The sequence below is a fragment of the Siphateles boraxobius genome, unplaced genomic scaffold, assembly GCF_051911475.1.
Source record: "Siphateles boraxobius isolate OS27281-9 unplaced genomic scaffold, OSU_SipBor_1 6, whole genome shotgun sequence".
In the NCBI taxonomy this organism is placed as follows: domain Eukaryota; kingdom Metazoa; phylum Chordata; class Actinopteri; order Cypriniformes; family Leuciscidae; genus Siphateles; species Siphateles boraxobius.
Window position 1 is genome coordinate 9,180,001 of NW_027509186.1, and position 23,511 is coordinate 9,203,511.

The 23,511-nt window shown below is 40.3% G+C and overlaps 1 protein-coding gene across 1 annotated transcript in view; it reads right to left on the reverse strand.

The window, feature by feature from the left end:
• The window catches only part of pcp4b (Purkinje cell protein 4b), a 34,518-nt gene that overhangs the window by 5,628 nt on the left and 5,379 nt on the right, over nt 1–23,511 (reverse strand). Inside the window, exon 2 of the mRNA XM_077207344.1 lies at nt 2,043–2,094. Within this exon, the coding sequence (XP_077063459.1) occupies nt 2,043–2,094 (52 nt within the window). The remainder of the gene's footprint in view (nt 1–2,042; nt 2,095–23,511) is intronic.

Sequence of the window (23,511 nt, forward strand, 5' to 3'; positions counted from 1 at the left end):
CCTAATTTAAGGTATATTGGTATCATTTCTATTGCAACCATTATTTTATTACTCTAGGATTTCCATAATATATTAATGTAATTGGATTTTATATTTATTTAATGTTTATTTATTGTTATCTAGAACATAAATTAGGGGTTTAAAGTGTAGGCAATTCAAGATAAGGATTAAACTCTGGATGTTGGTTTTTGAAAACGGTGAACCTCATATAAAGTAAATGCTTTTTAAATGCTTAAAAAAAAGTTGTACAGCAAGGTTTTAAAAGACTTTCAAGCCCTATTCATGAAAGTAGTAAGAAATTACAGCTCAGTAGTGAATACCTTTGAGATGAAACAGCGCATTAGACTGTTGGCAAATTCAATAGCAATTCAAGCAAGGGAGGAGGAAAACCTTGACATACACATTAAGCACAGCAAGATCCTTTAAATATACCTCTAGAGAGAGCAGGCCTCATATTTCTGTCAATACATGAGTGGTTTTCTCACCATGTTCCTTTCTCTGTTTACACAAATCAATGTTTATATCGGATATTATATCTCACAATTCGGACTATATAATTGCAAAAAAAAAAAAAAAAAACATGGTTCTGCGTTTTGCTGAACTCAAACGATTCCACCTGGTATTAAGATGCGTTTCAGTTGATTTGATCACAAGTAGATGAAGGAGACGCATTTCCATTTACACCATGCTCATTGATGCTGTGTTTCAGGTAAGGTGCGTTTGAATGACGCAAAACTACTGTATACCAGCATAGAGGACATCAGATGCTACACGCCATCGTTTGAACTACTTTGCTACAGCTTTTTGACATTTTCTGCAATAAAAAAATATATATTGTGATTACACTGTCTGTCTGGTACATTTGTCTAATAGATTGTAATAATAAGTTGTATGTAGTTGAATGTAGTTTATTGAAATGATTGTGTTTACTTACAATATTACAACAATATTTAACTAAACAAATAATGACAAGTACTGTTAAAAATATAAAGAAGTATATAAGAAGTTTTGGGACTGGGCTAGATAAGGCTCGGGTGTGGCTCTGTTTTGGTTTATTTAATTGGTACCAAGAATAAAAGCTATTCTGTCTCAGTGTAGGGCTAGTTGTGGGTTATTAAATGGATGAGGGTCTGGTTAAAAGGTGGTGTTGATATGCTTTATTAATGGCTGACAATCAGTGCCACTATTAAAACCAGTTCAGGCCCTGTTATAGTTATTAAATGGCTGAGACTTGGGCTATTGGTGGTCCATGTCTTCAGTCCGGATCTGAGCCACTACAGGGCCGAAGCTTTCGAATTGACTATAATGTGTACTGTATGTAGTATAAAATCATTCCTGATACTTGAGTAAGAGAGTTGGAGGTGCAAGCATTACACTATTATGTTCTCATGTCTAAAGAATCATCTGCAAATAAGGCCGTGCAATTCCGTGAAGATTCAAGCTTCAGTGAAACCAGCTTCCTTTGAGATGCAGTTCTTATGTCTTGCCCAATAAGCTCTGTACCCAGCTCTCCCCGGGGCTTCAGCGTCCTCAAGAGCATTACTTCATCAGGTAGAAAACCAACAACAGAAAAAGCCTCAAGTCTTTTAAGTCTGATTTAAGACGTATGGGCCAATTTGTTGGTTCAGATTCATTTAGTTGCCCTTTCCATAAGAGCGTTCAGCTAAAACGCTGGGGACCCTGTTCATTGCTTGAATGCTTTTCTTTTTTTGCCTCCTTCTTCAGCCTTTTTTTTCACACACAGGCACACATTTTGAAATGCTTACCAGACTCTTTCTTCCTTCACTGAGCAGAGCGCAGGACATTATTGTTTGGTGGGGCGTGTCAGGGAATGCTTATGCCTGAAGATTTTAGATGGGATGCTGGGCTTTTCTGTATGCTTAAAGGTTGTTTGGGGCAAACTCAACAACATGATGAATCTCTTCTCTTCCAAGACAAAGAATTCCTGGGAAATATACTGTTTGTTTTCACTGTAAGAGCTGCCAAAAAATGATTAAATATCTATGATGTGTTTGGTTTCGTGTGGAATATTTTCACAGTACCTTGTGCCCCAGAGGTTTTGCTGTTGCCACCAGCTGCTCCGGATCCTTGCCTCTGTTGAAATAAAAATAAAAGTAACTAAATAAAAAAAGCCAGAATCCTGTGATTTCAGAAAATTAGACTTCATTAAGTCATAACTGTTTCGAAACACTTCGAAATTTCAATGATTCACCGCCGGGGGCGATGATCTCTGTCAACCGATGAATCATGAGGAGTCATTGAGAACCAATGAACAAGTGTCTGTGGGTTTTATCTGATCTCTGATCAGTTTTATACACTTGTAGACGTTTTTATTAGACATTAGTATAATTAAAATGAATAATGGTAGTTAGTCTTATTGGCCAGAGCTATTCATAAAACAAACACAACAAACCCTGACAATTGATCAAATAACATATATACACACTTGATAATCTTATTAGATGATTAGATAAATGCATTTAAAAGATTTTACTTTTAATAAAAAAATGTGCAATAGATTTGTAAAAGGTGTTTTTATGCATGTTTGGTCAGGTTTTTGTTGAATTTACACTGTTCTGACCACTAGGGGTCGCCGTGGAAACGGGTGTCGGATTGTTATGACAATAAATATTATTAAATATTAATAATAAAATAATATGACACAATTTGCTTCAACTGTTTTAGTTTTCCACGAAGCATCGATCTGCCCACCACTATCAGTTACAAGCCCGCTGAAATAAATGAAGAGAAGGTTAACTACAAAACTAAAACTACAATGTGGCTTGGGGGAATCTCAAAAGTCACCAGTCATATTTCATCATAATTATGTTATCGTAAAACTGCAGTGCAAAATCCATAATGTTCGGGCCACTCCGGGCCAGAGTGGAAAACTGCGCTGCAATATCCATTGTAGAACAGGCAGAGGAAGGTCAGGTTCATAAAGGCTTTAATAATGCACACTAGAATACACAAAACAAGGCAGGCAAACTAAAATAACCTCTACATGTAAATGTGACCGGGCAAATGAATACTGAAAAGACTGCAACTTGAATACACAGCAAATAATGATGAACACATCTGCTGAATAAATGAATCTCTATGACAACAAATAAGTGGCAGGAAACTAGACAAAGGAGACCAGGAAACTAATGAATACAAACTAAAAGTCCATGAAAAAGAAACTAGGATAAAAAACAACTGAATAATATCTGTGAGAGATGAGTATGATGCAGGGCAACAACTCACTGCATGATGGAGCCTATAGAGTGCAGTTACAATGCCCCCTAAAATTCAACATATCAGGGCAAAAATGCCCCTGTATGAGTCTTTGTCTCATATTAATAGCATATGATATAGTTAAGCAATATCACACAAGTGTGGTTTTCGACCAGAATAGCATGTGCAAATGTGATATCGATTTTATACAACAGTTCAATAAATAAGTTAATATTGCGGTGTATTTTAGACACGAGATTGTCTATTTTGTTCAATTTTGCTAACAAAAACAATACCTGTAAAGCCAGAGCAGAACTGTTGTGCCTCTCTGAGCAACACACAACGGTGTTTCGTTTCTAAATGATCCGTGTTTTGAGCAAATCGATCGGGTGAACCAATGATTCAATGGCTCATTCATGAAGAGAACCGTTTACTTCATTCATGAATGAATCATCCATTTGAACGAATCGAATGAACGAATGACTTAATGACTTACTCATTTAGACATTTACCACCACCTATTGGCAGTTTTAGTTTCTTATTTAGAGTATCACTTCATTAAAAAAAATAATTTCATACTTTGGGGATAATTCAGTTTATTTACATTTATTCACCCTTGTGTAGTTTCAAACTTGTATGACTTTCTTTCTTTTGCAGAACATAAAAGAAGATACTTTGAAGAATGTTAGTAGCCACCCTGTTTTGCTCTGTAAATATGTCTAAATACCAATTCAGATGCAGCTTCTGAAAGGAAATCATGGCCGTTGTAGCCTAAAAGTTTATGTGCAATAAGTTGTATGTTGAATCAAATATTTATTTCTAAAGCTATATTGTAATGTCTATTTGATGGTTTTCTCATTAAACACAATAATGACTCCAAATGATCTTTTGAGAGTAATTTCTCAGCCAAATCTGATGTAAAATTAAAAGTAAATTGTGATTAATTAGATTAATTAATTGGCACGTCATTAAAAAATGTAATCGCTTGACAGCCCTAATATAATTCAAATCAACATATTTACTAGTGTCTGATATCTTTTGAAAGGAATTTGTAATTTCCATGTCTCCTGCCTTTGACATATCACATTTAAGTATGTTAAATATTTTATGTTGTTGTTATTGTTGTAGTTTTTTAAAGACAATTAGGAAAAAATCCCACATATTTTTTCCTCCAAAACAAAAGTTGAGAGGGGCATGTAACCAAGTATTAGAAGTTATATGATAATGAGATAAAGAGTATTAGAGCTTAAAAAGTAATTGAAAATGCTGTTTATGATAGCTGACAATGGACTAAGAATAATAGAAATACTAAACCCAAATCCAAAAGTATCATTAAAAACAAAGGAGGAGAACAAAAACATTAGCTAGCGATATAGATTTGAACCGAAACAAACATCCCATTGTTGAATTTCCAGGAACTTTTCAGCCTATTTAAAATCTTAAGCCTGCTGGTTAGACTGGTTTGATTCTGCTTGGATAAAATCAAAAACACCAGTGCGGTAACGCATGCATTTTTGGCAGTATCATGTGAAAAAAGTATCCGTTTGCTTTATGATCTTTGATGATTATTTTTTTGATATTCCACCAAACCCAAACCAAACTGGATGGCCCTGGAGTCAAAATCTGAAATATGGTGAAAATGGGGTGCAGTTAAACAACTGAGCGATCAAGGAGGCATCGCCAAACATGTTTTCCCTGGGCACATCCTCTCCTGCATTATTAACTGCACTTTCACTGAATTTCAAACAGTGTTTGTTGGCTTTGATGTGAGGAGCTCAGGCAACCTGCGTGTCCTTTCAGGCAATGCAGAACGCTCAGCTTACACCAGCACAGAAATAACCCTCTGGACAACCACACACATGGCCGTCCTGATCAACGAAATAACCCTCTGGACAACCACACACACGACCGTCCTGATCAACGAAATAACCCTCTGGACAACCACACACACGGCCGTCCTGATCAACGAAATAACCCTCTGGAGAACCACACACACGACCGTCCTGATCAACGAAATAACCCTCTGGACAACCACACACACGGCCATCCTGATCAACGAAATAACCCTCTGGACAGCCACACACACGGCCTTCCTGATCAACGAAATAACCCTCTGGACAACCACACACACGACCGTCCTGATCAACGAAATAACCCTCTGGACAACCACACACACGGCCGTCCTGATCAACGAAATAACCCTCTGGACAACCACACACACGACCGTCCTGATCAACGAAATAACCCTCTGGACAACCACACACACGGCCGTCCTGATCAACGAAATAACCCTCTGGACAACCACACACACGATCGTCCTGATCAACGAAATAACCCTCTGGACAACCACACACACGACCGTCCTGATCAACGAAATAACCCTCTGGAGAACCACACACACGGCCGTCCTGATCAACGAAATAACCCTCAGGACAACCACACACGACCGTCCTGATCAACGAAATAACCCTCTGGACAACCACACACACGACCGTCCTGTTCAACGAAATAACCCTCTGGACAACCACACACACGGCCGTCCTGATCAACGAAATAACCCTCTGGACAACCACACACACGACCGTCCTGTTCAACGAAATAACCCTCTGGAGAACCACACACACGGCCGTCCTGATCAACGAAATAACCCTCTGGACAACCACACACACGGCCGTCCTGATCAACGAAATAACCCTCTGGACAACCACACACACGACCGTCCTGATCAACGAAATAACCCTCTGGACAACCACACACACGACCGTCCTGATCAACGAAATAACCCTCTGGACAACCACACACACGGCCATCCTGATCAACGAAATAACCCTCTGGACAACCACACACACAGCCGTCCTGTTCAACGAAATAACCCTCTTGACAACCACACACACGGCCGTCCTGATCAACGAAATAACCCTCTGGACAACCACACACACGACCGTCCTGATCAACGAAATAACCCTCTGGACAACCACACACACAGCTGTCCTGATCAACGAAATAACCCTCTGGACAACCACACACACAGCTGTCCTGATCAACGAAATAACCCTCTGGACAACCACACACACAGCCGTCCTGATCAACGAAATAACCCTCTGGACAACCACACACACGGCCGTCCTGATCAACGAAATAACCCTCTGGACAACCACACACACGACCGTCCTGATCAACGAAATAACCCTCTGGACAACCACACACACGGCCGTCCTGATCAACAAAATAACGCTCTGGACAACCACACACACAGCCGTCCTGTTCAACGAAATAACCCTCTGGACAACCACACACACGGCCGTCCTGATCAACGAAATAACCCTCTGGAGAACCACACACACGGCCGTCCTGATCAACAAAATAACGCTCAGGACAACCACTCACACAGCCGTCCTGTTCAACGAAATAACCCTCTAGACAACCACACACACGGCCGTCCTGATCAACGAAATAACCCTCTGGAGAACCACACACACGGCCGTCCTTATCAACGAAATAACCCTCTTGACAACCACACACAAGGCCGTCCTGATCAACGAAATAACCCTCTGGGAAACCACACACACGACCGTCCTGATCAACGAAATAACCCTCTGGAGAACCACACACACGACCGTCCTGATCAGCGAAATAACCCTCTGGAAAACCACACACACGGCCGTCCTGATCAACGAAATAACCCTCTGGACAACCACACACACGGCCGTCCTGATCAGCGAAATAACCCTCTGGAAAACCACACACACGGCCGTCCTGATCAACGAAATAACCCTCTGGAGAACCACACACACGGCCGTCCTAATTAACGAAATTACCCTCTGGACAACCACACACACGACCGTCCTGATCAACAAAATTACCCTCTGGACAACCACACACACGACCGTCCTGATCAACGAAATAACCCTCTGGACAACCACACACACGACCGTCCTGATCAACGAAATAACCCTCTGGACAACCACACACACGGCCGTCCTGATCAACGAAATAACCCTCTGGACAACCACACACACGGCCGTCCTGATCAACGAAATAACCCTCTGGACAACCACACACACTCTCGTCCTGATCAACGAAATAACCCTCTGGACAACCACACACACTTTCGTCCTGATCAACGAAATAACCCTCTGGACAACCACACACACAGCCGTCCTGATCAACGAAATAACCCTCTGGAGAACCACACACACGGCCGCCCTGATCAACGAAATAACCCTCTGGACAACCACACACACGGCCGTCCTGATCAACAAAATAACCATCTGGACAACCACACACACAGCCGTCCTGTTCAACGAAATAACCCTCTGGACAACCACACACACGGCCGTCCTGATCAACGAAATAACCCTCTGGACAACCACACACACGACCGTCCTGATCAACGAAATAACCCTCTGGAAAACCACAGACACGACCGTCCTGATCAACGAAATAACCCTCTGGACAACCACACACACAGCCGCCCTGTTCAACGAAATAACCCTCTGGACAACCACACACACAGCCGTCCTGTTCAACGAAATAACCCTCTGGACAACCACACACACGACCGTCCTGATCAACGAAATAACCCTCTGGACAACCACAGACACGACCGTCCTGATCAACGAAATAACCCTCTGGACAACCACACACAAGGCCGTCCTGATCAACGAAATAACCCTCTGGGAAACCACACACACGACCGTCCTGATCAACGAAATAACCCTCTGGACAACCACACACACGACCGTCCTGTTCAACAAAATAACCCTCTGGACAACCACACACACGACCGTCCTGATCAACGAAATAACCCTCTGGACAACCACACACACGACCGTCCTAATCAACGAAATAACCCTCTGGACAACCACACACACGACCGTCCTGTTCAACAAAATAACCCTCTGGACAACCACACACACGACCGTCCTGATCAACGAAATAACCCTCTGGACAACCACACACACGGCCGTCCTGATCAACAAAATAACGCTCTGGACAACCACACACACAGCCGTCCTGTTCAACGAAATAACCCTCTGGACAACCACACACACGGCCGTCCTGATCAACGAAATAACCCTCTGGAGAACCACACACACGGCCGTCCTGATCAACAAAATAACGCTCAGGACAACCACACACACAGCCGTCCTGTTCAACGAAATAACCCTCTAGACAACCACACACACGGCCGTCCTGATCAACGAAATAACCCTCTGGAGAACCACACACACGGCCGTCCTTATCAACGAAATAACCCTCTTGACAACCACACACACGGCCGTCCTGATCAACGAAATAACCCTCTGGAGAACCACACAAACGGCCGGCCTGATCAACGAAATAACCCTCTGGAGAACCACACACACGGCCGTCCTGATCAGCGAAATAACCCTCTGGAAAACCACACACACGGCCGTCCTGATCAACGAAATAACCCTCTGGAGAACCACACACACGGCCGTCCTAATTAACGAAATAACCCTCTGGAGAACCACACACACGGCCGTCCTGATCAACAAAATTACCCTCTGGACAACCACACACACGACCGTCCTGATCAATGAAATAACCCTCTGGACAACCACACACACGACCGTCCTGATCAACGAAATAACCCTCTGGACAACCACACACACAGCCGTCCTGATCAACGAAATAACCCTCTGGACAACCACACACACGACCGTCCTGATCAACGAAATAACCCTCTGGACAACCACAGACACAGCCGTCCTGTTCAACGAAATAACCCTCTTGACAACCACACACACGGCCGTCCTGATCAACAAAATAACCATCTGGACAACCACACACACAGCCGTCCTGTTCAACGAAATAACCCTCTGGACAACCACACACACGGCCGTCCTGATCAACGAAATAACCCTCTGGACAACCACACACACGACCGTCCTGATCAACGAAATAACCCTCTGGACAACCACAGACACGACCGTCCTGATCAACGAAATAACCCTCTGGACAACCACACACAAGGCCGTCCTGATCAACGAAATAACCCTCTGGGAAACCACACACACGACCGTCCTGATCAACGAAATAACCCTCTGGAGAACCACACACACTGCCGTCCTGATCAGCGAAATAACCCTCTGGAAAACCACACACACGGCCGTCCTGATCAACGAAATAACCCTCTGGAGAACCACACACACGGCCGTCCTAATTAACGAAATAACCCTCTGGAGAACCACACACACGGCCGTCCTGATCAACAAAATTACCCTCTGGACAACCACACACACGACCGTCCTGATCAACGAAATAACCCTCTGGACAACCACACACACGGCCGTCCTGATCAACGAAATAACCCTCTGGACAACCACACACACGGCCGTCCTGATCAACGAAATAACCCTCTGGACAACCACACACACGACCGTCCTGATCAACGAAATAACCCTCTGGACAACCACACACACTCTCGTCCTGATCAACGAAATAACCCTCTGGACAACCACACACACAGCCGTCCTGATCAACGAAATAACCCTCTGGAGAACCACACACACGGCCGTCCTGATCAACGAAATAACCCTCTGGACAACCACACACACGGCCGTCCTGATCAACAAAATAACCATCTGGACAACCACACACACAGCCGTCCTGTTCAACGAAATAACCCTCTGGACAACCACACACACGGCCGTCCTGATCAACGAAATAACCCTCTGGACAACCACACACACGACCGTCCTGATCAACGAAATAACCCTCTGGAAAACCACAGACACGACCGTCCTGATCAACGAAATAACCCTCTGGACAACCACACACACAGCCGCCCTGTTCAACGAAATAACCCTCTGGACAACCACACACACAGCCGTCCTGTTCAACGAAATAACCCTCTGGACAACCACACACACGACCGTCCTGATCAACGAAATAACCCTCTGGACAACCACAGACACGACCGTCCTGATCAACGAAATAACCCTCTGGACAACCACACACAAGGCCGTCCTGATCAACGAAATAACCCTCTGGGAAACCACACACACGACCGTCCTGATCAACGAAATAACCCTCTGGACAACCACACACACGACCGTCCTGTTCAACAAAATAACCCTCTGGACAACCACACACACGACCGTCCTGATCAACGAAATAACCCTCTGGAGAACCACACACAAGACCGTCCTGTTCAACAAAATAACCCTCTGGACAACCACACACACAGCCGTCCTGATCAACGAAATAACCCTCTGGACAACCACAGACACGACCGTCCTGATCAACGAAATAACCCTCTGGACAACCACACACAAGGCCGTCCTGATCAACGAAATAACCCTCTGGGAAACCACACACACGACCGTCCTGATCAACAAAATTACCCTCTGGACAACCACACACACGGCCATCCTTATCAACGAAATAACCCTCTGGGAAACCACACACACGGCCGTCCTGATCAACAAAATTACCCTCACACACAGTTTTGTTAGTTGTTAGTTTCTAAATATATAATTTTTCCTTTGATTGTTGTGTGATTTATAGACTACTGGTCGAAAAGTTTCTAATAATACAGTCATGGTCAGAATTAATGGCACCCCTGTTAAATATGATCAAAACTGGCTGTAAAAAATAAATCTGCATCTTTTATCCTTTTGATCTTTCTTTCAAAAAATTAGCAAAATTCGAACCTTTCATTGAAGTAAATGAATTGAAAGTGGGGGGAAATCACATTATGAAATAAATGTTTTTCTCCAAAACACGTTGGCCACAAATATTGGCACCCTTTTATTAAATACTTTTTGCAATCTCCTTTAGACAAGATGACAGCTCTGAGTTTTCTCCTATAATGCCTGATGAGTTTGGAGAACAACTGACTAGAGATCAGAGACCATTCCTCCATACAGAATCTCTCCAGATCCTTCAGATTCCCAGATCCATGTTGGTGCTTCTTCTCTTCAGTTCACGCCACTCATCAGGTCAGGGACTGGGACAGTCATGGCAGAAGCTTCATTTTGTGCAGCGTAACACATTTTTTGTTGATTTTGATGTTTGTTTTGGATCGTTGTCCTGTTGGAAGATCCAACCACGGCCCATTATAAGATTTCTAGCAGAAGGCGTCAGGTTTTGATTTTTTATCTGTTGATATTTGATAGAATCCACGATGCCATATATCTGAACAAGAAGTCCAGGACCTCCAGCAGAAAAATATGCCCACAACATTAAAGATTCAGCGGTATATTAAATTGTACACATGGGGTACTCTTTATCCTTGTGTGCACCAAACCCATCTAGCGTGTTCGCTGCCAAAAAGCTCTTTTTTTAGTTTCATCTGACCACAGAACCCTGTGCCGTTTGAAGTTCCAGTCGTGTCTGACAACTGAATTTGTTTTGTTTTTTTATAGTTTGTTTTTGGATGAGCGAGGAAGATTTTTCTTGAAACCCTCCCAAACAACATGAGGTGATGTAGGTTTTTTTTTAGTTTTTTTTTTTAGGCTTTCTGACCCCAAGACTCAACTAATCTCTTCAATTCTCCATCTGTGATCCTTGAAGAGTTGTCGGCCACTCAAACTCTCCTCCTCACTGTGCATTACGGCAATATAGACACACGTCCTCTTCCTGGCAGATTCATAACATCCTGAGTTGATTGGAACTTCTTAATTATTGCCCTGATGGTCAAAATTGGGATTTTCAATTCTTTATCTATTTTCTTACAGCCACTTTCTATTTTGTGATGCTCAACAATCTTTTAATGCACATCAGAACTATATTCTTTGGTTTTACTCATTGTGATGAATGTTTACGGGGATTTGGCATTTGTGTTTCCTCATATTTAAACTCCTGTGAAACAAGAAGTCATGGCTGGACAATGTCATGTTCCTAGTCACCCTGGTGTGCTAGAAAATGTAAATATTAATGGGAATATACTTCAGACATATTTTGATCGTAAAAAAAATTATAGGGGTGCCAATAATTGTAGCCAACATGTTTTGGAGAAAAACATTTATTTAATAATGTGATTTCCCCCCCCACTTTCAATTATTTTACTTCAATGAAAGGTTAGAATTTTGCTAATTTTTTGAATGGAAGATCAAAAGGATAAACCATGCAGATTTATTTTTTACAACCAGTTTTGATCATATTTACCAGGGGTGCCATTAATTCTGGCCATGACTGTAAATACTTTTTTATGGGTTTTGAAAGAAGTCTCTTCTGCTCACCAAGGCTGTACTTATTTGATATAAAAATACAGTAAAACAGTAATATTGTGAAATATTATTACAATTTAAAATAATTGTTTTCTATTTGAATATACTGTAAAATGTGATTTATTCCTGTTATGCAAAGCTGAAATTTCAGCATCATTACTCCAGTCTTCAGTGTCACATGATCCTTCAGAAATCATCATAATATGCTGATATACATACTGCACATTCAATGGACACGTTACAATCCCTTGAGGCCAAGTGAGAGGATTTATGAATGGTAGTGAAGCGACACAATTGACAATGTAAGTCACGTGACGGTAAAAAAATGGCAGTAACAAAATTTCATTAATACCTCCCACATTAATACTATGTAGAACATACTTTTTTTAACGGTTTCGAAGTAAATTCAAAATCAAATGTAGTAACTACTCAGACAGAACACGACTTTGACGCAGCGCATCCAAAGGTGAATTTTGCATAATAGGTCCCCTTTATTGCCTCAAATACAGGACTTACAACTGTTTTCTGCTGCCCCAGACAGCAATATAGTGCCGGCCCAGATCCGGCCCACATCTGGTGCGCATGAAATCCACATGTACCAGATGTGGGCTGGATCTGGGCCTATGTTGCTGTCTGGGGCTGCGTGAACGTGGCCTTTGTCTTTCCTAGTGGTGACAACACCCAACCACTCATTTTTGTCTCTGAAATCCAAAAAGAAATCCTTACATAATTTCATCCAGGCAGCAACACTATGATGACCAATGGAAGTGCAGACAATGAAGCTGAATGAAGTGACCCACCACCCGATACAGTGTAATGCAGCAGACAACTAACAACAGTAGTAACCAACAGAGCAGGGATTCAATTACTGTCGGTGTGAATGTTCCTTTAAGCTTTAACAACCTCCAAAATCCCAATTACTATTCACAGCCACAATCATACAGCGCAGAGATGTCTGTACTAAAGCAACAAACTGTGAAAAAAAAAAAACATTACAGTAACTGCAAAGAAATTCTAATTATGTTTCAAGAAGGAGAAACGCACACATACACGCACACACACACCCACACACACACACACACACACACACACACACACACACACACACACACACACACACACACACACACAAACACACACACACACACACACACACACACACCCACACACACACACACACACACACACACATACACACACACACACACACACACACACACACACACACACACACACACACACACACACACACACACACCCCCCATGGGCTGCAACCATAATAATCAAACCGCAGAGCTGGCAATTACAGAGGACTTCTTTAGAGAATGTCAGACGCTCATGCAATCTTGTTTCCACCCAGCAAAGATTCACGAAAGACAATGTTCAAGGTAAACATGATTCTTTTGTTGGTTTCTTCAAGCACAACCACAGAAATAAAGAGCTGAGAGAGGCTCCTTCAGCAAAAACATAGTGTCACCGCTCAGAAAACCAATTATGTTGCTATGGTCTCTGCGATTGTAGGAAAGTGCTTTCTTTAGCATTTACTGTAAAACTCCAAATCAAGGTTGCTGCAATGTTTTGCATAGAAATTGAAAAAAGCTATTATAATTACCTCTTTCTGAAGAGCAGAGATATCAAAAGCTTTTATTCAAAAGCTCTTCATGTTACATATAGTAAAAAAAAAAAAAAATCCTGCATAGCAGAGTCTAGTGCAAAGAATGTTACATTAACCCAAAAATATTTTTTGGAATAGTTCTACCAAAAATGACAAAAAAAATGGCACCATCCTTTAATTTTTTTTAGTACTAAATAATAGTATATGATTGAAAGACAATCTCAAAAATGCAGTTTGAAATCACTGGTGTTTCTGGCGTCACAAACCACCTTGTAACCAATCAGGATCTCTGAGCTGAGTGAGTGAGTGGAGGCGGGGCTCATTTGCATATTCATAGAACCGTATATACTAAATGAGGCGAGGTTGTAGAGCTACATTCAAGATATTTTGAGGAATGACGATTTTTTTTTCAAGGATTTTTTTTTTTAATATGTCATTTTAGTGATTAAAGATGAGTTTTAAGGGATACAATAATGGACTAAAGGGGGACTTTAGGAGTGCATGTTTCGGGTTTTTTTTAGCTTCGAAGTGTGAATCACATTTACATTTCATTCTACATTCTGCAAAACATTTACTTTTGTGTTCCACACAGGCAACAATGCAAAGGTTTTAAATGAATTATTTTGAAGTTTTACCCCATGACACTTAGCATCTCTAATCTCGAATGTATTGGGTAAACACACTTCCTTGGTTCTCTGTCGCAGCTGTTTTGTGAGAATCAGTGTTGAAGTGTCTGTGGGAACAGCAGGGCCCTAGAGACAGTTTTCCTCAGCCTGCTGCTCGCTCATAACCATGGAAAACTGGCAGATTTTCCTGCCATAAATATTAAATGCTTGACATTGATGCTTGGTGGCCTCTCCTAGATAGCTGACATGGCACGACAAGGTTGTGCAATTCACACGCATGATCGGTTTGTTTTGAAGTTAGCACTTTCAGTCTTAAGCTCTCGTCTTCTCAGAGGCACGGCATACATAAACCTGCCTCATACATAAAAGGAAAACTGGGGGAAAAAAATGTTTATATGGAACTAGAACATGTAAATATAATATCTGTTTCGCTTAAGGCAAATTGTTTTCCCTAATGTATCCAGTTTGTCTTCAGGATTCATGCTCATATGTCTCAAATGCAGTAAATATGCTATTTTATTCATCAATTAAAGGATTTTAAGGCAAAAACATGCTGAGTGATTCTGAAGGTCACAAAAAAACATGTTCGCTAAGCTTTATTCACCAGTAAATTAAAGTTGTTGGGTTTGTTTTTTAAGTCTCTTACTTTTCAGATATTGATGGAAAATTATTTTATTTATTTATTTATTTATTTTTTGCTTTGGAAAATGGTACTCAAACCAGTCAAGTAATGTTTACTAGGGTTTTCTGAGTAATGAAGGCATAGCATGCAAACAGCACAGATTACTAAATTGTTTTAAGTAAGTTAAACACATTATTGGAGATTAAGTAAAGTTAACTAAAACATTTTTAGTAAGAACAATGTTAGATTTGACAGTGTATTTTGCTTCATACCTGGATATAAAGTGTGTGTGTGCACTTTCTGAGACCCATTTAAAGGGTTGTTTGAGGGTCAAGACTTGGTTTTAGGGATAAGGTTATAATTAGGTTAAGGGTAGGTTTAGGGTAAGGGTTCGGGTTAAGCACTTAGTAGTGATGAGTAAGGTTAGGGTAAGCGGCTAGAGATTGCATTGTGTCAATGAATGTCCTCATAAAGATAGGTGTACAAGAGTGTGTGTGTGTGTGTGTGTGTGTGTGTGTGTGTGTGTGTGTGTGTGTGTGTGTGTGTGTGTGTGTGTGTGTGTGTGTGTGTGTGTGTGTGTGTGTGTGTGTGTGTGTGTGTGTGTGTGTGTGTGTGTGTGTGTTATATTGGCTGCTGGTAAATTATGTTTCCATTTTCCCTTTAAAAGTCAACTTTCACATTGCCAGTTTGAATTCTGCTAAATCTTATTATCCAGAATCTAAAATCTAAAGTCAGTAAATTTGTGATTATGCATTGTGAAGACGAACGGTCTGTGTCTTCAGTTGTAAAATTTGACTTACAAAATTATGAGCTAAATAAATAAATGATTCCTACAGCCATTGTAGTGCTATTTTAGAAGCTTGTAGATGTCGCCGTCTACAGAACTTCTGCATGGCTTTCACTGTGTGAATTAAGAATTCAAGAAAGACGTGGAATTAGGCCACAAACTCAAACAGCATTTGGATTATTCATGCAAGTTCCCTTTTGTGCGAGTAGAAATTGTTTTGAACTAATGCTTTCTAAAAACAGCAAGGGAAGAGACAGCAGACATGAAAGGCTGTTACATATCTAGTCATATTTATTTATATAGCGCTTTATGCAATACAGATTCTTTCAAAGCAGTGATAAGCAGGAATAATGATTCAATGATGCAAACACAGTTCAATTCAGCTGGAAAGCATTTAACTGAAAAAAGACGTGTGCCACGACATGAATGCGGACGGTTGTAGATTTATACTGAAAGGCCATTTTTATGCCTAAATGTCTATCAATCAGACAGAAGGCAAGTAGTAAATTGTGTTCAGCAAAGTTTTGATCATGTTGATAATTTAGGCCTTAGAAATGCATGTATCAAATATGATACTGTAGGCTTTATTTTTGTCAATTTTATTTATGATTTAATTGTTAACTTTGTGTTTTCTAGAAAAGTAATATCAAAAGAATCATGGTTTTAAACAGTCCCTATGTTTTGGTAAAAGGGTTGCATGTATATATAGATGCATGCAAAGATATGCTAAAAAAGAGGACATTTAATATTTAGTTTGGCCTACTAAGGTAGATAAAGAACATTTTTGAAGATCTAGCGCCTCTTTTGACACTTTGTACTCAGTCAAGCTCTAGAGTTGTAGTATATTCTTAAAAAATGGTCTGAAAAAGTTTTAAGACACTCATTAACATCTGTTCCTCTTTCATACAGGATTTGGTGTTTAGCAACCTGGTATTCAGAGGGGAAGTGACCCTAAATGTCCTCATATAATTCAAGATCGATCGAAGAATGAACGGGTCTAACGACATTTACAACTACGTCTGGCCAAAACGAAGTTTGTTTCAGAGGAACATGATAGGAAGGTGTGCTCTGTAGACAGCAGGCCAACTCAGTAGGTTTTGCAACATAGCTAGGCTGTTCTGTGAGTTTTTTAGTGATTAAAACAACAGATTGAGAGGGAAATCATCCACTGAGCTCTTGAATTCTCGGGGCATTGAAGCAATGTTTAAGTTTCAGATGAACGAGATCTCTTGACAGATGAAGTGACAGATCTCAGCTGTCACAGGTGGGGTGATTTATGAGCAGTCTGTCAGGTGAGCCGTAGCTGAAACCGCAAGGGAACGTTTCACTTCCTCGATGTCTCGATCCTGCTGTCACCAGATCCCCGTCTTACATTACAGAAACGTCTCTTTGACACAGTCAACTAACTTGGAACAGCATCGCCTTTCTTTAATGTAGTCAGTTTTGAAATTCAACAATAGGTACCTAATTATACACATTAACACATAATAGGGTGACCAGGTGCCCATGTTTAGGGGGAAAGTCCCAGTATGTGGTGTCCTAGTCTCAGCCTCAGAAGTTACGATTAATTGCTAAACTCGCATTTTAATAAAGTATTTCAAATGAGCTATAAAATCATTATAAAATGTAAAACATAAAATGTCACTGGGACAGCTTTTGTACCTTTTTTTTCTGAGAGTGTAAGAAACAATGTCAAACAATACCATTAATATAAGATTTTATTGCTCATTTGTCAATTTTATTGGTATATAAGGTATACAGGTCCTTCTCAAAAAATTAGCATATTGTGATAAAGTTCATTATTTTCCATAATGTAATGATAAAAATTAAACTTTCATATATTTTAGATTCATTGCACACCAACTGAAATATTTAAGGTCTTTTATTGTTTTAATACTGATGATTTTGGCATACAGCTCATGAAAACCCAAAATTCCTGTCTCAAAAAATTAGCATATTTCATCCGACCAATAAAAGAAGTGTTTTTAATACAAAAAAAAAAAGTCAACCTTCAAATAATTATGTTCAGTTATGCACCCAATAGTCAATACTTGGTCGGGAATCCTTTTGCAGAAATGCCTGCTTCAGTGCGGCGTGGCATGGAGGCAATCAGCCTGTGGCACTGCTGAGGTGTTATGGAGGCCCAGGATGCTTCGATAGCGGCCTTAAGCTCATCCAGAGTGTTGGGTCTTGCGTCTCTCAACTTTCTCTTCACAATATCCCACAGATTCTCTATGGGGTTCAGGTCAGGAGAGTTGGCAGGCCAATTGAGCACAGTAATACCATGGTCAGTAAACCATTTACCAGTGGTTTTGGCACTGTGAGCAGGTGGCAGGTCGTGCTGAAAAATGAAATCTTCATCTCCATAAAGCTTTTCAGCAGATGGAAGCATGAAGTGCTCCAAAATCTCCTGATAGCTAGCTGCATTGACCCTGCCCTTGATAAAACACAGTGGACCAACACCAGCAGTTGACATGGCACCCCAGACCATCACTGACTGTAGGTACTTGACACTGGACTTCAGGCATTTTGGCATTTCCTTCTCCCCAGTCTTCCTCCAGACTCTGGCACCTTGATTTCAGAATGACATGCAAAACTGAGCAACAGTCCAGTGCTGCTTCTCTGTAGCCCAGGTCAGGCGCTTCTGCCGCTGTTTCTGGTTCAAAAGTGGCTTGACCTGGGGAATGCGGCACCTGTAGCCCATTTCCTGCACACGCCTGTGCACGGTGGCTCTGGATGTTTCTACTCCAGACTCAGTCCACTGCTTCCGCAGGTCCCCCAAGATCTGGAATCGGTCCTTCTCCACAATCTTCCTCAGGGTCCGGTCACCTCTTCTCGTTGGGCAGCGTTTTTTTGCCACACTTTTTCCTTCCCACAGACTTCCCACTGAGGTGCCTTGATACAGCACTCTGGGAACAGCCTATTTGTTCAGAAATTTCTTTCTGTCTTACCCTCTTGCTTGAGGGTGTCAATGATGGCCTTCTGGACAGCAGTCAGGTCGCCAGTCTTACGCATGATTGTGGTTTTGAGTAATGAAACAGGCTGGGAGTTTTTAAAAGACTCAAGAATCTTTTGTAGGTGTTTAGAGTTAATTAGTTGATTCAGATGATTAGGTTAATAGCTTGTTTAGAGACCCTTTTCATGATATGCTAATTTTTTGAGACAGGAATTTTGGGTTTTCATGAGCTGTATGCCAAAATCATCAGTATTAAAACAATAAAAGACCTGAAATATTTCAGTTGGTGTGCAATGAATCTAAAATATATGAAAGTTTAATTTGTATCATTACATTGTGGAAAATAATGAACTTTATCACAATATGCTAATTTTTTGAGAAGGACCTGTATAAGGTATATAATGGTATATATTGGTACCAATAATGTACATATTAGTACCTTAATGGTACCATTATATACCTTTGAGGGACTGATATGCACTCTTTAGGTACAAAGGTGTATCTTTTGAAAAGGTACAGCCACAGTGATAGCTTTTGTACCTTTTTTTCTGAGCGTGTACCCTCAAATAATGCTAAAAAGCTGTACATTTCAAGTTGGCCCAGCCAATGTGAAATGTGGACCGGACCAGGATGGCGACTTTGACGATTGGCTTTTTTACTTAAATTACTCTTTAGTAGAGCCGCCATTTTGGGGGTTACAGTTTCTCCCAATGATTGTAATACCAGTGGTCTGATTTTTCTGTGCAAATACCTGACCAACATTAGAAATGGAGTAAAGCATGTAAAGAAATTACAATAAGAAATCATATTTTATAATGTGGATTATACAGAGCATTCCAGCGAGAGCATTTCTTATAAACAACGGTCTAAATCAATCAAGCTGGCCCTAGTAAGGTGAGATTTATTTTTGTGTTTCCCAGTTTATTGTTCAATTCACTAAATGTTCTGCTATCACCTTTCAATTCACTTCTCACCATAAAGGAGCTTAATAAAGTTGTCAGTTTGTTTTATCGATTTAATTTACAGATTTACATTGCATGTGAAAGACAGAGGCAATACCGTCGGCAGGGAATCTTATTAACCCAATGCTGAGAGCTGATGCAATTGAAGAAAAATGCTTCAGTAATCAAACCAAAACTAATATATTACAGGGGCAATTTATTCTTATAACAACACTTAGCCTGTCGGTCTGCAATGCACCCTGTAAATTGTGAATGCGACTGTGTGTGTGATTTATGACCCCTTTCCTGAAGTAAATGACCATTCAAATATTCATAGCTTTTTTTATTTACTTCCTGTCACCATGCTATAATATGGAAAGCAGCATCTAATAAGCATAGCAAATGACAAATGACTTTCCTCAAAAAGCCGAGCGATTTGAAGCATCATCCCAAACAGCAATAAATCTGGTGCACGTTGAATCCACATGTACCAGATGTGGCCCGGATCTGGGCCGACACAATGTTGCTGTCTGGGATTCATGTGCGTATAGTACAGATGGTCCAGGAGTTGTAATACTTAGGGTTAAGGTTTTGTACAAATCACTCTACCTCAGTATGAGCAATATTTATAGTAATACTTGCCTTTGCAAGCACCACCAAACATTCAGAGCTATAAGAATGATATTGCAAAGTTCACATAATCCAGCTTGGATAACAAAACTTTTTGCTTAAGCTTCTTAATATTCTGATGTGTTGATGCCTTCGGCCAAACGAAAAATGTACTGCGGCTTTGCCCTGCAGTTAGGCTACTTCATTTGCAAATGTTCAAAGAAACAGCTTATGCTTTGGAGATTTAAGAAAAGAGGAAATATCCAAAATAACACAACGGTGATTTCTTAGCTTGTAACTGGCAAAAAGTGAATTTTTTTTCATGCCTTCACTACAGTGGAGATGCACTTCTGAAATGAGGGAGCAAAGTCCCCTGTTTGTGTCTTTATATAGTCTTATGTTCCAGTTACATTTGTTGTTTTCACAGTTTCAACAACAAATATATTTTTGTGTTTATCATACTTACATTTCATACTATAATTATCTAAGTTTTTTATTTAAAAACTCATGTCAGTCCAAATTTTGGTTTGTGTTTAATTTTTCACTTTTTCACCTCATTTTTTTCAAGTCATGACTTTTTTTTTAAATTCCTCATCATCACGGTCTTTGTTCATGTGATGTTTATTTCATGCTCGTTTCTCATCATGTCATGTTTTCATGAGATGCGTCCGACTTCGGCTGCTGTACTGCTTAATACAGCGTCTGTTTGAACAAGAATACATTTCAACATAAGCCTATGCTATTTAAATACCACTGAAGTAGGGTCTATGTTTTGATAATCATCACACAATATAACATCACAATTACATTAAAAGAGATTTTACTTTGAATAAAAACACTGATTTGTGAACATTAGTGGAACTGAAGGCGTCAGAATAAACACGAAAAACATGTGATTGTTGACACGCGATGAATCCGGCCAATCGTAAAACAGCTGTGTCGTCATGACAGCCCGCGCAGCCGCTCTGGAGAAGTTGCGCCAGCTGACAAAAATCACAATGGCTGCATCCGAAATCGCATACTTCCTTACTTATTTGTCACATAGTTTTATCACATCTGAATTCATAGTACTCGTAAAAGAGTAGGTAAAAAGTACCCCGATCACCAACTACTTCCAATGACATTCTGAAGTATACAATGGGACACTTTACTATCCCATGATGCCACGGGAGAGGATTTGTGGCAGTGACGCGACGCAACTGATGCTGCTAGGTCACGTGATAATGACAACATCCAGATTACATTCATACTACACAAAACCATACTATGTAGAACATACTTTTTAGTGCTCGCAAAGTAATTATTTATTCAAGTAACCTACTCAAGAGAGTATGCGATTTCAGACGCAGCCATGGATACTGGTTCATGGGTTCACAGAGATCATAGAAACTAAGAAACAGTTATGACATAACAAAGCCTTGTCTCCTGAAATCACGTGACTTTGGCAGTTTGATACAGTACACGCTCCGAATCATTGGTTCGAAACAAATGATCCGCAAGGGTTTTGAAGCTTCACAAAGAAGCGTGTTTTGAAAGCACCCATCACTGGTGTTTAATTAGGGTTGAAGCAGAACACTGCAGGGCTGTTTCCCCTTCAGGAACTGAGTTTTGATCCCCTTTTAAAACCCTCATGTTTGCCATGTTTCAGTGTCTTGAAGTATTTAAGTACTGTATGTTACGCTGTTGTGTTCCACGTGCCAGGTCATTGTTTATTGTCTAGTCAAGCTCATAGTTCATGTTTATTTTTTGTGTCGACTAGCATTAAGTTAATCGTTTATGTTTTTGGATCATTACCTTTGAAAATATCTAGGTGTAATAAGCCAATAAGCATGCCCAGACGTTTCCAGCCTATTAGCATGACCAGAACCCTCGGAAACCTTTGAAAGCTAGAAATCAGCTTATTCATTTCTTTTTGCGTCAGTTTTATTTTATTTGTTCATTTTGAAACAGTTCTTCGGTTCTATAACCTGTCGGGTCATGCTCATTGGCTCATTCTGTGCTGTGCAAAAAGCATGGATGCTACTTTGGATGTGTGTCTTGCACCATCAACCTGAAAATAAAGCTCAATTCAGTGCGATTCTGTGAAGCTGCTTGACCGGTTAAAAAAATGATTAGTTCAAGAATTAAACATCACTAGTCTCTAAGCCATTGTTTTTTTTTTTTTTTTTTTTTGCTTCATGCCAGTGACATTATTGGTATTATTATTTATTATTATTCATCGGCTGTGCAAAAAGCATGGATGCTACTTCGAATCCACTGTGGGTTCGAATCCACTGTGAGACACCAATGTGTCCCTGAGCAAGACACTTAACCCCAAGTTGCTCCAGAGGCGTACGACCTCTGACATATGTAGCAATTGTAAGTCGCTTTGGATAAAAGCGTCAGCGAAATGAATAAATGTAAAATGTAAATGTCAAGAATCAAACATCACTAGTCTCTAGCAATTGTTTTTTTGTTTTGTTTTTTGCTTCATGCCAGTGACATTACAAAAAAAAACAAGTAATGTCAAAATCAAATATTTCTTTATGTAAATTTTTATTTTAGATGTCGGCATAGATGTCACTTCAGATACTGTAATATCTAATATCTAGAATAATATACTGTACACTGAGCCAAAAAATTATAAGCAGTCACGGGTGAAGTAAATATCGTTGATCATCGCCTTACAAGGCCACATATTAAGGTCTGGTTCCACTGTTAGACCTTGCCAGGCTTTTTTACAGTAAAATACTGGCAACAATCTTGCCAGTAATTTACTGTTAATTGTACAGTACTTTACTGTAATTTACAGTATGTTACTGTAAAAATGCACTAAATTGAAACTCAAGTACACTAATTTCACTTGCAGAAACTGACTGCCTAAAATTTACCAACTGTCATTTAAATGTATTAACTAAAATTTATAATGCACTAATAATAAATAATAAATTGTAAATAAA